At 40.5% G+C, this 18,766-nt stretch overlaps 1 protein-coding gene across 3 annotated transcripts; it reads left to right on the forward strand.

Annotated features, from left to right (window-relative positions):
* The first annotated feature begins 75 nt into the window (after window positions 1–75).
* On the forward strand, window positions 76–18,565 carry hspbap1 (hspb associated protein 1). Of its 3 annotated transcripts, none has more exons than XM_084023567.1 (8): window positions 76–214; window positions 2,542–2,739; window positions 5,178–5,362; window positions 7,486–7,622; window positions 10,266–10,437; window positions 13,783–13,866; window positions 14,645–14,755; window positions 17,487–18,565. In XM_084023567.1, exons 2-8 carry the CDS (start codon window positions 2,544–2,546, stop codon window positions 17,982–17,984), a joined length of 1,383 nt encoding a protein of 460 aa, XP_083879693.1. In that variant the 5' UTR covers window positions 76–214; window positions 2,542–2,543; the 3' UTR covers window positions 17,985–18,565. The 3 variants fall into 3 exon arrangements, with proteins under 3 accessions (XP_083879693.1, XP_083879695.1, XP_083879694.1); XM_084023569.1 differs by lacking the exon at window positions 76–214 and adding an exon at window positions 310–331; XM_084023568.1 differs by lacking the exon at window positions 76–214 and adding an exon at window positions 2,011–2,111.
* Window positions 18,566–18,766: the final 201 nt, after the last annotated feature.

Below are 18,766 nucleotides of genomic sequence, written 5' to 3' on the forward strand. Positions count from 1 at the left end.
CGAACGGAAATAGTTTCGGTAGTGGAAACTGTCGTCCGTGGGCTGCCATTTTGGCTCGAGCGGGGCATTACCTTTTGACTTGGGCTGTCTGCGACCACAGAGCCGGAATGGAGTAGATTCACAATGGGGTGTTGGGCGTTGCAGATGTAACCGTAAACTGTCACGTGATGTTTGTTTACTTCCGTCCAAACCTCAACTGCACGTGTAGTTTAAGGTGAGTTGTTTTTGTCAAGAAACTCGCCTCTTTCCGACAGTTGGCTAACTTTAGCTTTCCTGGAATACTAAGCTAGCTAGCTGCTAATTTGGCAGTGGAGTCGAAACGTATCCAAACGTAAGCCAACGTTTATTACCCGAGCTGAAACAGTTACAGTGTTGGTGGTTTGACAGCTCCAGGAGTTATTTTTTGTCTTATCTGAGTTTATCTGATAAGCCAAGTTAATAGTTACTCGAAACAACGTAGCTTGAACTGATTCTGTCACGTAAAGCTAGTTGCTGGATAGAACAGTATTGACATAAAAGTACCTTGGAGCGAGGAACTAGTTCGATTAGTTGGGAAATAATGATCAGAACTGACTACAGATAGTGCAAAAGTAAACCTAAGATATGTTACTCAACTGATTTTAGAGGACAACACGCAATTCAAGGGGACTTAACGGTCTATTTGTGCGGTAGTAAACGAGTGCCTGCCAGGATCGGAGTTGGACCAATAGTGGATTTGTAAGACCAATAGTCGTATTGATACCTGTGGGTTAAAAATCATATCGGATCACTACTGTCAGTCACTATTGACTATTTGACTTCAACACCTTACCACACGTTTAAAATAAGAATCCCTTACATTTAGACTAAGGTGTACACTCGACAAGACTTATTTTTACAGTTGGAAAATACATTTATCAGATAAATTATGATGGAGACACTGTTTTTAAATAACATGCTCTACTGATACTCTTTCACCTAACTTAAAAAGTCCCACAATGCATCATCACAGTTAATTGTACATGATGTTTAGAAGCGATATGTGCAGCCCTAATGCAGACTTATCTTTGTAATTCATTACTGCCTTTTCTTGTTACTCATATGCTATATACTGATACCTATATATCTTTGATAAGCTAATTATGGTAGAGGTCAGATTTTATTGGTATGGAGTGAAATAAAAGCACTTGACTAATTTTGTCAAGTGTAAAACACAGTATATACATGCAATTTGTACATTGGTCTTGTATGAATCCAGTCATACATAACTTGTTCCATCTTTGTGATACAGACTCATGAATGTGTTTGTGAATTCGGCATAATTGTATCATGAAAACACTCATAACTCGAGGACTCTCTTTCAGTTATTTTCTACTTAGTCACTTATCTGAACCCAGGTGGTCATTGACTTAGTCAAACTGTGGCCATCACTTGCATATTGTGTTGGGGAACTAGCAGGAGCAGATTTGGATATTAATAGATCATTATTAACATCAATACACTTATTCATATAATTATTAATACAATCAATTATAACAGGGTGTCGTACATGACATGTATGTACATTTTCGGAACCATGACTCAGTTTCAAATGTAAGGGTTATACTCAAATGCCAATAATGAATAACTATCATATGAGTACAAGCAGTTGAAGGGATTTGGACTTGTTTGCAGAGATGAGGTTGATAGCATTGATTCTTGTGCAATATTAATAAACACAGCAGTATGTTCAAAATAGTTTTATAAACAATGAACCTTGTGGAAGAAAAACTCTTTCAGGTGGACTTCTGTGGCTGGTTCAGATGAGCTTGTATCACTGACAGTGGAAACTCAAAGAAGCTGTAGAATCCTTTCTGACCAGAGTGGATTCTTGGCCAGAATTATCTGAGGTGTGGCTCCTCTCGGAGCAAGCCTGGTTTCTCTTCACAGTACAACAAATTGTTTCACCCATTGAGCTTTTGTTGATCAAAGTAAGGTAGCTAAAGTGTGACTCAGAGTCTGCCTCAGGGTCAAAGTAAAATGTTTCCTCTAATCACCAAGCTAACAAAAGGCAGACATAATGATGTCAATCACAGTCAACAGTGGACAGGAATGAGGATAGAAGATAGGATAAGATGAGATTCAAATGTGAGGTAATTAACTCTCTTCTACAATTCCCCATTTTTTCATTATAGGACAAAACTAAACATGTAATCAAATGGAATAAGCAAATTTACCACATCAATTCTACACAAATCATTAAAAAAAATCATGGAAGCATCTTATCTTCAGATAAATGAGTAATCATGTTAGCATGGCTGTAATAGTTTTACACATTGATCTAGCAAGTAACAATTATATCAAAAAAGTATAATATGTTTATATCAAATATTTGTGCCCCAACAACCACTCATTGTTTCCCACCATTCAAAAGGGTTGCTAATATAGTTGGTGTGCATCTCATCAGCAATATGTTTAATGTCTGCAATGATATCAGAGAGGCTAGCCCTATAATATGTCTGAATGACAAGTTAAATACCAGATGTGTATCACTTAACCTGTATATGTCCCCTGTGTTCCAAGTCATGGCTGCCCCCGACTCCATTAAACCCTTCAGCCCAGAGGAGACCCAGAGGATTCTCAATCATCTGCAGCAGCCTGCTGTCTTTACCAACATGGCCGGCGGCTGGCCTGTTCTCTGCTGGACTGCAGAGAACCTGTGTGGCTGCCTTGGTGACAAACTCATCCAATTCAGACTTGGGAGAAGAGAGGAGACAAACAGTAAGAACAGAAGATTTATCCAGACGGATCAGAGTTGAAACAAGGCAGAATGAAAACAGATTTTTATTGACCCAGAAATATCCAATTCAGGGTTACTCACCAAGCACTCCTACTGGGCTCAATTTGTTTTGAAACTACTGAGAGAATGATTTATATCAGGGCTGGGCCATAATTCAATGTCATTTATTTGCTTTTAAGTCAAGGTTTCAAGTTTCAAGCTCTCGACAAAACTCTGAGGTGTGTCTTCATGGAAAACACTATTTTCAAACAAGCCTTGCACTTAATGAATTTCTGTCTGTCTGGCATTATACTGATGTCGTGGCGCTGTATCGTAATCATCAAGGTGTGGCAGGAAAGGAAAGAACCAGTAGCTGAACCCCAGCATAGCAGGCGCCACAGTGTTTCTGCTGGTAATGTCTTCCCACGACAGCAGAATATAAAATAACATTTCAAAGACTTAACAAAACACTTTTCAAAACAAAACTTGCCCTTCCTGCCCAGCTAGCGTTTATAAATGCTATTACAAACAGCAGTCTGCGTTTGTGAGAGCCGCTCCAGGAGCCTCCACGTTCATTTTACTTATTACTTTTCAATTATTTTTAAATGCTTCACAAACCTTAGTGTCGGCCATATTTTGCCAGCAGAATCAATTAGTTTTGCAAACTGTTCATCATCTCAACATAACTTAATAATTGCAGGTCAAATGATCTGCTCCTTCAGTACACAGAGCAAATCACTAGGGAATACAGAAAAACGCAAATTAACATTTAGTAGCCAGGAATTCACATTATATTACATTTTATTTTTAGAGCACAATATCACAGATTTGCCTCAGATGACTTCTGAATCTGGACAACATCCTGTGCCCCTCGCATCAAATAATGAAGAGCTTCCTAAAAAACGTTACTATGTGACTAACTGACTCTCTAAGTTAATGTCACTTTCTTCAATTATTGGTCTTGAGCCAGTTGAAGGCGGCCGCCTCAGCAGCACATATGCTGGTGTGCACATGATCAGGATGAACCACCTCCGGAAAAACCCTGCAAGGGAATCATATTGTGATGAAATCATATTTCATGACACACAATCACATTGTCTAAATTGATAATAAGCACATACATACAGTATATGTACATATAAATAAATTATGTATATATGGAAATATGTATTCATTTTTTCATTATAATTCCTCTTGGAACTGTTCCTACATTTTTAGTCAAACGAGACTCGAAACATTTGTATTTAATTTGCACATTAGTATACAAAAATAGACTTCATGTATTACATTTGAAAAACATGTTTGTTGTATAAATACAATGACAACACCACCTAGGGCTGCATGATATGAGAATATGTATTGATTGAATTACCAGAAAACACAACATATCCTGATATATATGGTGAGGATCAAGATATGAAATGACCTGTATCAGAATAGCAGATTTAGGCCACATCACCCAGCCCTAGTATACAGTGTAAAGATAGAAAAGAAAGAAAAGAATACGGTATAACACAATAACAACTATGAAATTACAGCAATACGTCAATGTTTTGACTCATTCCTTATCTGAATTTGTAATGTCCTAGTTTTGGAAACCGTGAAGCCACTTCACTCTCTGATGCATTAGTCCATGAAATGTTTCCCCAAACAGACATGATTCACTCCTCAGTGTGGTTCTGTATCCAAACTGTCCACCCCACTTTAAAACATTAATCCAAAATGGTCTTGCCAAAGCACTCTCCTATTGGCAACGCTAGCGATTTCCATTTCCATTGAAAACTTCCTGCATAATTGATCATTTATCAATTTCAGCATGGTAAATTGATAAGCTCTCTGTGTGCCTGACCACACTAATGCTCAGAGCCTTCTCGCCTTTGGTTCAGTGTTCAGAATAATCTCCTGCAGTGTTGTGTAGTTCATCCTCTGACATGCGATCATTGATAGATTAGACCGTAGTTAGCAGGACCTGATGAAGTATTGGACGCCGTTTAATGATCTGATTTAAAATGTCACATCAGCGTCTTTGAGCATCTGGTGTATTTTGCGTCCATGTGGCTCTAAAATGGCGACAGTAACGACTCCTCCTGTGATGAATAACGGAGAGCATGTCCTCTGATAAAAGCTAGCTAATTAGGTTTCTAAATCATCTTTTTCAGCTGCTGCGGCTGACAGGAGGGCATTGCTCATGAGGGATTATAAATGCCATCACTCAACCATAGACACACTTTGTTTACTAAAGCAAACGCTAGAGTAAATCGCTGTGATTTATTCTTCTCATAAAAGTGGGTGATATAAAATTTCATGCCTCTGTGATGATGCATAGTGCTGGGATTCTGGAACAGAATGGATTCTACAACAGTGGGATTGTTTTACAGAAACTTTATCACAATTTGCCAGTGATTACTCTCTTTCTTGTGCTTTTCTCCTGCTCTGGTAGCGCCTCTGTTTGAAACCCAGTGTTCCTACGTGGAGGCCAGACTGGAGCACTTTCTCCGTTGGACCCGGGACCAGGCTGGACCACATGTAGGGCCTTTCTGTGAATACCCCAACTCAGAGTATTGGGCCTACGCAGACTACAAATACATTGCTCTATTGTTTCAGGACCAGCCTTCCATGTTTGAGGTGAATATTTTTATTTTATTTTATTATGTTTATCGGTAGTTTAATTGTAGTAATGTTACAGCAGCCTTACATGAGGTGTGAAATAACCTCAGCCATTCAAGGGATTCAGGTCATTGTATTGTGTTTAAAGTATTTCTGTCAGGATCACAAACTTAGCAGTTAGTAGGGCTGTGGAAATATTGTACTGATACACGGATGACAAATATTGATTTTTTTTATTATATAAACTATCAATATTGCAAATACACTAAACCTTTTGGTAACAATTGCTTCTTCAGTCGACAATAGGCATGGGACGATGTCACGATTATTATAGTAATATGCTTAAAACTCTTAAAATGGCACTAAAACATCCTGATTGTGTCATAGATTAGACACAGATCCTTCTTTAGTGAACATCCTTGTTGTGAAAAACAATCAAATAGTCTTAAGATGATCATAAAGCATCAGGTCTTCCTGCATAAATAAATTATAAATAATTATACATTTTATTTTTGTATCTGTCTCTATTTTCTTCTTCTCTACCGTGATAACGAGTGACAGCTTCATCAAGTCACTTGTGACGATGATTAAGATTATCCCGTTAACAGACACCACGATCACACAATGTTTTTTAATTGTGATTCACGATCAAATCCAGAGTGTCAAGTTTTTCCAGTGTGCTCACGGGTACAGTCAGCAGGATTGACAGGAAGTTGGTCAACACAGAGATAGAGTGTTGGTCAGTCTGTCTGTGCGACTGACAAACGCATTGAGCTGCAGTTAAAATGATGGAAGTGAGATGAACCGAGTGAAATCCTTAACTTTAAATAAAATAGACACCTGAAAAAGGTAATAAAATGCAATATATGGCAAAACTCAGAATGTCGCAAAATATTTAAAATTGCAACAAGATTGTATCGTGACTTAAGTATTTTGAGTCCCAGCCTTCAGAGGTTACAGAAGTGGCCCGCTACAGATTGATTGATTGATTATCCTGTTGTGTTGTTTACAATGGAAATATCCCTTCTACTGCTGTTCTATTTCTAATTGTCTTCCACACTAAACTGTGACCAACCAGTTCCTTATGGACCTGGATTTGTGAATATGAGCATTGCTCAGTCAAAACAAGAAAGTTGAATGTATTAAACTTTAAGTGAGAACTTATTTTGCCATTTTCAATGAGCACCCAGGTTCAGATATGTTGCAGAATTCAAACAAACAACTTTTCTTTACTGATAATAAACTCGTTTTGTAAAGTTTAAATAGTATTAACTATGTGGTTAAATGTGGCTGCAAGAGTTTTCTTATCAACAAATTAAATATTAAATGGAATTTGAAAGAGACAAAATATTATTTTGTTGCCTATTTTTTTTCAGGATGCTCATTTATATTCTTGCACTTTTTCCTTGTTTTGACATTTTCAATTAAAATGTTAAGCTTCTGCCCATAACGGCTCAATGTTAGCTGCTGTTCTTGTCCTCTGGTAGGTAAAGACATAAAAGTGCCATCCTTTCTCAAGCCATTGCCACACATTCATTTCATTTTTTATCTCGGTGATACATTTTTATTGGACATCCTCCTGCAATTATTACCAGCTGACATTCATGCCTTTGAGACGGGCAGACATGGGATGTTTTTTACACGATAAATGGTGCTGGGAAAAGACTAGATTGACCAGTCTGTCATTTATAGCTTCCTGCATAATATGGTAATGACTCCAATATTCAGGACGCTTCAGGATGATTGCTCCACATTTGTGCTCTGATGGGACATGATTGACAGACGATTGAACGATGACAAATACTGTAACTGGCTTTCTCTACACAGAGACTTCCATTGGTCACATATAATAGGCCCTGTCATAGCAGCTGATGAGATGGAGGTGAGCGGTGAGCCTATAGAGGCGTGACAGGTGTGAAAATGTCTTGTCATTATCACAGGCGGAAAGAACATAGACATGTCATTTAAAAGACTCTTATTTATATTTCACATTATTTTAGGTTGATCATTGTCATTTGATTGTGGTGTGTGTGTGTGTGTGTGTGTGTGTGTGTGTGTGTGTGTGTGTGTGTGTGTGTGTGTGTGTGTGTGTGTGTGTGTGTGTGTGTGTGTGTGTGTGTGTGTGTGTGTGTGTGTTGCAGGATGTGAAGTGGTCTGAGTTCGGTTTTGAGGGACGAAACGGAAGAGAGAGCACCTTATGGATCGGCACGGAGGGGGCCAACACGCCATGCCACCTGGACTCTTACGGCTGTAACCTGGTGCTGCAGGTACAAGGACGGTAAGAGGGATCATAACATGTGTTTGCAGCTCTTTTTGCACCAAGTTTGGGCAAGATTATTAATCAGTAATCCCACAGAAATAAAATAGGAGTAGAACAGTCATTCCCTTTCAAATCCCTGTAGCAGGATGAAAGAGGTGGACAGTTTTATGTGTCACAATAACCAAGAGAACACATCAAAACTAAGGCAGGATTACTAGCCTCTGTCCACATTGTGTTTTTTTAAATTGTTTCCAATGAGCAGAGAGCGTATGTATAGAAGTAGAGCTGCAACCAGCGTCTTTGTTCTAGCCCTCTGCCTTTTGTGTGGCTCCTGCAATCGCTTCAAGTTCAAAATCTCGGAACTTTTCAGAAAAGCGCGGGCGATGTCACTGTAGGAAATGTCTGATTTCTGATGTTTGCCCTGAACTTTATATGTCAGACAGACATCATCAAAATAATGTTTGGGAGCCGAGCGGCCGGACGGCCACTGAATGTTGCTGGTGAGATTTGTGCTTTAATCGCCATATGCACTGACGGATCGTCTTCCTTGCTCTGACGTTAGGAAGTCTGAAGCAGCCTCCAGCAGGGCCAGCTTAAATACTGGTTCAGCAACACAAGAGAATGCTGAGTCACTCATCGTCTGCATGTAAACCTAAAGGTCATATTCATAACATTTTTATGTAAACAAATAAGTTTAAAAAGTAAATAATACACCCACAATAGAATAACGGCGTTGGTATCCCATGGTATCTCTGTAGTCAGGGGTCAAGAGTCTTTGGGGTTGCCAGTTAGTTTGGTGGTAAGCAGGTGGCATTTCAGCACCAGTCCCAAGTGCTAAGAACAGGCACCCCATTGAGGACGCATGCACTTCGAGCAACAGCTGTGTTGTGACGTGAATGCAACGGAAGGGGGGGAGTGCGACATCTAGTGGCTGGATGTTAGCAATGTTGTCAATAGCACCTTTAACTGCAGAGCATTTTAACCAGATTTTTTTTTATGACTTATACTACTATTATAAAAGCGTAGCTGTATTTCACTGCAGCGTTGCTGCTGGAAGTTTTCTGCCTGTTAATTGCGGTGAAATTTTGCAACAAGGGAGGTGCCGAGTACTGGAGCCGCCTGTCCTCTGAAAGGTGGTTATTGTGTGGCGGAGCTCCGCCGAGCGGGAGGGAAATGGAGTTGGACGTATGCGAGTCAAGAGGACACAAAAGGGAAAAGGTCTCTTTGTTTTGTATCTTATCTCGCACGTCTGTTCTCCCAGAGAGCAACAGGTTATCTCACTCATTGTAGTAATTGGGTCTTTTATTTGCTATTGATCTCAAATGGAATTAAAGTCAGCCCAAGCTGCTCTTTGACGCTGCTGATCCATGAAAAAAGAACAGTGCCGAATGATTGGTGATGGCATTTGTGACAATGGTGGGTCACATAAACCCAAAACCACAATGGCTGTGGTTTTATAGAAACACCCACATTATTCAAGGATGTCATCTCACATTCAGGGAAGAAAAACTGCATTGTTTTACATGATTTCACCCCGGAATATATCAAATAAATGTTTGGATTTTGAAACATCCTACCAAGATTTTCTTTATTATTATTATTATTATTATTACTATTGATTGATTGGTATATTACCACTTTGTGTTGAAACTTGAACATGCAGATGTGTGACCAAAGATGAAAGAATTTGTGAATACTGTGAGCCAAATGATGGAGAATGGAATTAATTTACTGAGATAATAAATCAAGTGAAATTTAGGGTCACTTCCATTTAATCAGACTTCTTTTTGTGACCGGCCACTCTTTAAAAGCTTAATCGTAGGCAACTGGACTAGATTGAGTTTTTTGAAGACGTTTCTCCTCTCATCCAGAGGCTTCTTTAGTTCTAACTGACCAGTGGGAAGTTCAGGTATTTAACTTCTTGGAAGGTTTAAGTTAGTAGCTAGGGGTCTAAATTTAAGGCACTTCAGCGTTGGCTTCACTTCCAGAACAGGAGATTGCCATCTGGTGTGTATAGTATGTGTTTTTTTCGATCTCTCCTGGAGCATCATTTGTCGGAGGTTTATGTTGGGTTGATATTGTGCTGTTAGGTGATGGTGGGTTAACATGTTGGGATTTTTGGTTTGATTGAAGTGAATGTGTCTGTGAATAATTTCATGAGGGACAGGTCATGTAAATGACCAGACATGAAAATATAAGATCCACTCATTTATCCTTTTTGACCAGTGAGAACATTAATGTCATTAATTCATGAGAAAAAAGCCAGTAAAAGTGTCACTGTTGAGATAGTGACTGCTCTTAAATGCCTGGGTAACATGGGTGACATCAGCGAGACTACATCCATATATTATACAGTCTATAGTTTTATTCCTACAACAAGGTAAAGCACTGTTTAGGCAACAGGAACACAGACATCTGTGTTTTTCTAACAGAAATGAAAGTTTATCTTTCTCACAATACCAACACATGCATATTTGATGTGCATGGAGAACCCTAAATCAACAACATTAGTGCAGGCAGTGTTTTTCATGGAGAAATGAGCTCGTCAGAAGGGACCAGTTTTCTTCTTCTACCATGTGACCCCAGGGGGGCTCCATAACGTCCTGACTAAACAACTGAATTCATGTAGAACAACAATTTTGTGATGTTTTCTGTGTGCAGGAAGCGCTGGCATCTGTTTCCTCCAGAGGACACCGTTAACCTCTACCCGACCAGGATCCCCTACGAGGAGTCCAGTGTCTTCAGCCAGGTGGACGTTCTCAACCCAGACCTGAAGAGATTCCCTGCTTTTCATGGAGCCAGGGCCCACGTTGTCACTCTGCAGCCAGGCCAGGTCAGGATCCTTGATGCATTAATACGAAATGTAAATAAGATCTGTCCAGTCGCTAGTTTGTCTCGCCCTCAACCAAAGCTAGTCAGAGCGGGGCTGAGCGTGGCGTCTACATGTAGAGACAAACAGAAATGTCCTTCGTATGGACTTCTAGAGGAAGAGGAGCTGAAGAACATCCATCCATCCATCCATCCATTGTCTACCACTTATCCTGTATTCAGGGTCGCGGGGGGGCTGGAGCCGATCCCAGCTGTCATTGGGTGAAGGCAGGGTACACCCTGGACAGGACGCCAGTCTATCACAGGGAGACATGTAGAGACGAACAACCATTCACACTCACATTCACACCTACAGGCAATTTAGAGTCACCAATGAACCTATCCAGCTGAAGAACAAGTAGCTAAAATGTATTTGATCACTATTCCTCAGCAGAACAACTTGACCAATCACAGGAGAGTGGACCAGCTGACCAATTAGAGCAGACTTGGCTTTTTTAGGTGGGGGGGCAGGAGGTCAAACAGAGGATTTCAGAGAGAGGCTGAGAAGAGCTGCTGCAGCCTGATGGGGAAATAAAGGAAAATTCTAGTCGGAAACTAAAATTCAAGTGTGAACCAGAAAAGGAGTGGAATAGGTCGTCTGTACATCATTTTTGGAGCAACAACAAGGAAGCGTACGATTACACTAATCAAACAATCTGGACTTTAGGTTCAATCGCCCCGAGTCACGGACCGGAAGGCCGAGTGTGAGTGCACACAAAAAAGTCACAACCCTCAAGAAGACTGTCACATTTTGAAACGGTTGTATGCATTTCTGAAAAAAGAAGAGAAAATGATCTCTGACTGTAATTGTTTGTTCTTCTGAATCAAACGTTGCTGCTGTATTGCACTGCACTGTGTAGAATTAGACCCATCAGGCAAAACATTTTTACACTTTTGTATCAGATATTGAACTAAGACACATCATGTCGTAGTTCAAAACCATCAAGGAGCTCTACATTTATATGATGAACTGCTTGTGGCACAGCAGCAGTAACCATAAAACTATGTTTTTCAGATAATTGTATACCAATATGGCAACAATAACCTCTCTACAGTTCGGCCTAACAAGCCGCCCAACTGTAACAATAGCCTGAATCCTTTATTGTCAGCTACAGCATATTAACATAACAGGAAGTCCCCAGTGAGTCTCCACTGTAATAATTAATTCAGCTGTGAGGTTGTTAGCTCTGTGTCTACCTGCCATTATCTGTCAGGGTTTCCACTAGTGTATTACCAGCCCAGTGTAATGTGAGTGTCTGTGAGTTACAGTGAGTGTTTAACTGATAGCGCCATCAAACAGTATCAGGAATACTCAACGTTGAATGTTAAAACTCAAGACTGCCACTTTGTTTATCTTATTTCTCAAATTCAGAAATTGAGGAATATCTGGTCAAATAAAGCGTTTTTAAAGATGTTGTTAGGACTGTACTGATATTACTAAGTACTCATATCGGCACTCGGTATCAGCAAGAAGTCAAATGTAAGTACTTGTACTTGGTCTTAAAAAGTGATAGCGGTGCGTCCCTCAAAACCATCATGAGTTATTTGCTGAAGTTTGATGTTACACTGTAGCTCTACATTTATATGATGGACTGCTTGTGACACAGCAGCAATAACCATAAAATATGGCTTTATTGGTCAAAGTAGACTCAACAGTGAGATTTATTTGTCGTGATGTCCTCTATAAAAAGTGTGAAGCAAGGCAGCAGTCGTGACTTGTGTCCCAATTCAAATCTGGCCTCCTCAGTTTAACAGGCCTCACCTTCAACAGAGCGGAGCTTTTATTGGTGAAGGTAGTGGAAGGTTAAGCTGTCTTAAAGTCGTCATCACTCTTGATAGGAGGAAGGTAACGGGGTCAAGTTCACTAGATCAGCTGACAGAGCAGTCAAGTACTGCAGAAGCAGACGAAAGTTACCATTGAGGCGCCGTGCAATCAGAAACCCCAAATCCAGCTGCATTGTTTGGTTCCTCAAGAGTGCAATCAGTGACAAAGCAATTAGAAGTCTTTTTGCTGTCTGAGCTCCTGTAGTGCAATAAATAGCAGCAGCGGAGACAGCTGTCAGGTAACCGTGGCTGGTGAGCCGGCGTGCAGTTGAGGGTCACGGCTGATGCTTCAGAACGTTATTAACCTTTTTATTCTACCTAATGGAAAATGATGATGGCCATTGGGGATGTAACAATACCTGTATTTGTATTGAACCATTGGGATACGACGACGATATTGGAACAAAAACTGACATTGTCAGTGTTTCTTATACAATATATCTTGCGATATGAAAATTTATAGGAATTAACAACCCAAATGTTTTACATTTTAAAGGTCAATTCATCAATTTGATGCACTTTGAGAGCTAAAGTAAGAGTCTAGAGCTATAAACACTTTTGTGCTCTAGTAAAGTGTATTCATAAACTCACTGGCTGTATAGATATGAAAGCTAAAAGGTCACACCTCAAAGCAGATTAAAGTGCCGTGCTCCGTGTTTCCTTTTTTTTTCTTGATTGGACTGAAAAGTACCAGACTGTGACACAAAATCTGTAATGAAAATGTTGTTTTTGAAAGGCTAGACACCAACAAATGTGGGTTAAAACAGAATATTTTTCTGAAAGAAATTTCTTTTTTAAATAAATGTTGACTTTTGGACAATGCTCTGGAGTTATTGGACATGTTTAGATCAAACAAAGCCACCACTACAATCTCATTCTACAAATAGTATAATACTAATAATATTAGATATGTACTGTGCAGAAATAATGGCTTTGAACACAATGGATACACTTGCAAAAAAGAATATAAAATGTGCAGCATTCCTTTGTTACTACACAGTTGGTAGATGATAAATCAAACTGAGTGAAACCAAACGTGGATCAGGGCAGAATATTTGTTAAATAACAACATGTTGTGACTTTTGGAAATGATCTATTTTCAGTAAGTGCTGACTTTTGGACAATGGAGTTAGTGGACTTATATTATTGTCACCATACACTTGGAGATACTTCAGCTGTTTCCACAGAATGGAACGTTTTGGTATCTTCAGGGATCTCCTGAATGATGGCTGCAGCTCTGCGAATCCAATCATGAATGAATCAGTAGGGCTGAGGAGGCAGGGGATCACTACGGCTGGCCCATTTTAATAGAGTCACTGTATGAATGGATGAACCACTGACAGACTGTTGAGAATGGGTGTATGCTGCCTTCTAGTGGATGATCAATGCAGTTTTGTCTTCCCTCAACATTTATCCCAGTGACTTGAGACAAAAAGAAAGGCGAACCAATTGAAGCCTCTGCTGACTTCTGATCTCCCCTGCTTAGGTGCTTTATGTGCCCAGACACTGGTGGCACTATGTGGAGTCACTGGATCCCATCACAGTCAGCGTCAACTCCTGGATCGAGCTGGTAAGAAACCCAATCATCTTGGACGATCACTATGGAAGCCCTGAAGGCAAGAATGATGGTGGTCAACATTCTGAGTCTGAAATTGTTTTCTCTCCCGTGTTTATGATGTAAGAACAGGTAAACAAAAGGTTTTGCCACGATAATCTTTCTAACTTTCTTAAATCTTTTTATTCTGTGAAACCAGTAAAAAAAAGTGAAAGCAATAAAATAACAATAATTTATCAAATCAAATAATAATGATACTCAAACCACAGTTCCTTGTCTCAGTATAGGTTAATAGGCCTTGTTAACATCGGTCTGGGTGTCGGATTCACCTCAAACATCGAGAGATTGGCTGATGAATTACTGGAGAATTACTGATGAACACCATATGCTATATGCTATATATGCTATATTAAAGACATAGAAGTGTGATAAGGTGAGATGATATTGAAGGAGGCGGAGCTGCCCATAGACATGGGTTTTTAGCTGAAATAAGTGGGTGAAATAGTTTAGCTTTAGTTTCCTAAGTCATAAACACAGGAGGGAAAACAATGTAGATCTGACTTCTAAGCGTTGAGTAATGACTATAAAAGATTCCCTGTCATTATGATGAGTGTTTGTACTGCATGAAAAGATCCCAACCACCAGACAAATGTTTATTTAAAGAGCGGGTTCCTCTCCAGCTTTCCCTGCAAGGTCACAGACCAAACACGCTCACAGTGTGCAGACTGTGTGTTCACCATTCAGTGGAATGATCTTGTTGTGGGACTCTGCTTGTCTTTCTGCTCCAATACAGGCGGCAGATGACGTGGCAAGAGTTGGCGAAGCTGTGACCAAGGCTGTTGTCTGCGCCCTTAAAAGCACAGCAAGCGATGACAACACTGACGACTGGCTCAATCCCACTGAGGTAGCAAATCAATAGTTTCCTGATTGTTACCCCACATGTGTGCAGCCACACAGAAAGAACCATTTAAAAAACGTTCATTCACAACGTATTTTTGAAAGAAGTTCTACTTTCTGTTGGACTATGAATTACATTGCGGCGGTGGTGTCTGAAATCCTTCCCTATTTACTCCTCACTTCTCATTAGACAAGGAGTTCTGCAGAGGACTGTAAAACAATCACTGGTCATGTGAATCCTTTCATCCGGTAGTGACCCAATGAACTCCACCTTCATCCAGTCACTTAGAAAAACAAAACAACAACACATTTTTCACAAATATTTTGTGTGATATATTTACATACAGTTTCTTCATCTTGCTGTTCCTAGATCTGGATAGTCTAGAAACGTCTCCAGTCAAACGACACCTGTAATCCTTTTTGTGCTCGGATGTAGAAAACTAGTTTGTTTTTGTTGGCAGCCAATCACCAGCTACAACCATGAAATGTAGCAGCTTTCAGAGTCTGGCTGGTCCAGTCCACAGTGTGGCAGCAGAGTGCTGGTTCAGAATTCAGAACCAAATAAAAACAGCGATAAGAAGTCGTCATTCGGAGGCGGAGCCAGGGAAAAAATAATTCATCTTTTTCATGTGAGCTGGCATCAAAAGTGGCCGCATGTTCATCTGTCCTCACCCTGCTGTTATGAATGCACAGCGTCAGCGTGTTCTGTATATTCATTACTAAACAAACACAATATATATACCAGCTGCCATCCCATCACTGTGTGCCGCTCTCTCAGTCTTCAGTCCCAAACTCAACATATGTTGAAAAAGGACAGATGTCATCATTTCCAAAATTCACAGTATGTAATAGTTTAATTTAGTTTATCCTGCTTCAACCCATATTCGTTGGCATTCAACCTTTCAAAAACAACATTTTCACCGCCGTCACAAACTGTTTGCTGCTGCACACATAAAGAATCACAGCTGTATTTATATTTAAGCTTCATTTGAAAGCCTCAGTAGAAGCTTTGGATGTAAACAGCTGTAGGCTGATGCTCCTCTGTGAACATTCTCACTCATCCAGGTCAGGCTGATCTTTGAAGAAAGAAGACTTGAAACTAGAGATGGAGGCCATAAACTCATGTTTACAATGTTTACTAAGATAATAAATCAAGAGAGAAGTAGGGTCGTTTTCTCATAGACTTCTATACAATCAAAATGTAATGAATAATAAATGAAAATTCCAATGACTGGTAATAACGGATTATGATGGAATTTTTACAACCCCGTCCATCAAAATGACGGAGAAAGAGAAAGTATTGTATAGTATTTTAGTGCTGGTGGTGAGAATGCTTCCATTCTCACGATGGGTATCAAATGAACTCTCTAATGAAGTACTCTAATGGTATCAGTATCACTTTAAGGGTACTAGTATCCATCATATTTTTTACGATGCCCAGGCCTCTGCACACACACACACAGATATGCATTTCAAGCCTATAAAATTGGTCTGGGGATGGCAGCTAACATGGCTGCCTATATGATGGATTACTAACCAGTGTGCCTCCAGCATCTTCTTCCTTCTCTGGATCAGCTGGCAAAGCCAGGCTGCTTCTGCTGCAAGTGTCCCATCGACAGGAGGTCATTTAGTGCGTCGTCACAACGTGAGCTGCTGTTCAGAAACACTCTGAAGCTCCTGGGATGTTTCCTGTTACTACAGCGAGAGGAGAGAGACTCGCTCTCTCTCAGTGGTTTAGAAGCTGCCAAGCTAGACAGCTGACGTATATTATACTGAGTTAATAGACCGGCTTTAAATCAGCCAGCGTAAATCTGAATATTATATGGCGTTATAGAGTTCAGAAAGTCTAACGTATTTAGAAAATGGCTTTTCGAAGACAGCCATATGAGTTGTAATGGTGACTCTGCAGGGTCAGGTCAGTATATTTTATCTCAGCTTGTGAGCATGTAACAGAGACATTAATAACACATGTAAGTGAAGGTGGTTCCCCAGAAATGCCAGAAAGCAGCTGCTGCTGCAAAATACACATTTCTGGTCATATGCCAATTATTAAACAAGCTCTAAAGATTTTTGCAACCTGAAGTGACATGAGAGGATTGAGAACAACCGAACACTGAATGAGACATTTCTAGGACCGAAATGTTCCAATTAACTTAGATGAAGGGAAAACTAACAGTGAAAGTGTTAAAGTTGTAAGACAAAAACAGGGACAACTCCCAGACTGGACAACACGTGGTAGCGACCTGTCAATCACAAGGTAGCTCCGCCCTAAAGCATCCCTAGAGATTGAGACCATAAACTCATATTTGCAATGTTTAGAAGTAGGACCGTTTTCTGATAGACTTCAATACAATCAGACTTCTTACAACCAGAGGAGTCGCCCCCTGATGGTCAGTAGAGAGAAGGCAAGTTTAAGGCACTTTGCTTCACTTGTCAGAACCGGAGGTTGATGTTGTGTTTTAAGCTCCCTTCATAATAGCTTATAATCATTTTGCTTGTGCAATTCCAAAACAAATTTCTTCCTTTTGCACGACAACATTAGACCAAGTATGTCCTTGCCTGTTGTAAATATAATAAGTGGCGTTTTGTTGATGAAATGTTGGATTCAAACCTCAGAATCAAACAAAGTCTAAACATCACTGCCATCATGTTGAGTCAGCAGCTTCTTTTGGATGTATTAATGTATTGCATTAGGCTGCAGAAGGTGACAACAGGCTGTTTGTGTTGTGTGTCTGCAGGAAGGCGTGGCATCCCATAACGACAACATGCAGTGTGTGAACCTGGCAGTGAGAGCTTGTGCTCAGAGACACAGCAAACTGACCCCAGACCCGGGAGACACGCGTCCATTCAAGCGGGACTCCAGAGGACAAATCAGGGAAACCAGCAGGTCTTCTGTGGCCTTCAGTGTTCCCTTTGGACCACACCTCATCCCCGTACGCTGTCAGCGAGAACAGCTCTCGCCGGAAACCACAAACCATCTGGAGGTCAAAGCTCAAGGGGAGTGCACCGTCCGCTCAGAGGCAACCAGGCTCACGTCTGCTGTCACGCTGCACCAGGAAAAGTCTGAATGTAGCGACGGTGTAGCTGGACGTAGACCATGTGGAGAACCAGTGCACACAACAATAACCACCAACGACCTGTTGGACTGCCTACTGCATCCTGATATCATCGCCCGTGTCACTGAGCTTTTACTGGAGCGGCACACAGGAAGTGACAGGACCGCTTCACCATCCTAGCTCTAATATGACTGATAGCGGTGCTAGCTTAGCAGCCGTGTCAGGCTGTCTGAGAGTTTGTACTATGGGGGTCTCACTGGAGTTTGCAGTGATAAAGAGCTGTGGAATAAAAAGAAGGCAATGCTTCCTGTAGGCTGCCTCAACGTGGTTTTCTCGTCAGTGTCCCCCTGAGATGTACCCCATCCCAACTAATCACCATGGGATGAGTGACGCCACGGAGCGGCTCCAACATTTCCTCATGTTGTCGTCCTGCACGTACTAATCCTGTTTGGTCCTTCCGCCGTAAGAAAAATGGCCACTTGAATGAATTTATAATGCAAATATGCTGCATAATTCAAGATAATGTTGCTGAGATGTGAGCATTTGTTTTGTGCATAATGTTTCCTTGTCATTTACTAATGCAGACTGTCACTGAGCAAGCAGAAGGCTGCTGGTAATGCTGTGGTGAATGATGTGTAAGGGGAGCGATGGATGAAGTGGGTCTGAGGAAGGACGGTTAGGGAAACAATAAATGTGATCGTTGCTCAATTTGAGGATCTGCACTGACATTTACTGCACTATAGAGACAGATATAGTTTTGACCCAAAAATAGGCACATTTTTCTCTTAGTATTAAATTGTTTCAGTTCAAATTAAGAAAAGTGATTTTAATCTTATTTAGAATGTCAAACACCACAAAATCAAGTTTCAGCACCAACTGTCCATTAACACCTGTGTGGGAGCAGCATGATGTCCACCTCCTGAGTCAAGAGAAATCAAGCACTTCAGGACTTTAAAGGAACT

This window comes from Eutrigla gurnardus (genome assembly GCF_963514095.1).
Source record: "Eutrigla gurnardus genome assembly, chromosome: 12".
Taxonomy (NCBI): domain Eukaryota; kingdom Metazoa; phylum Chordata; class Actinopteri; order Perciformes; family Triglidae; genus Eutrigla; species Eutrigla gurnardus.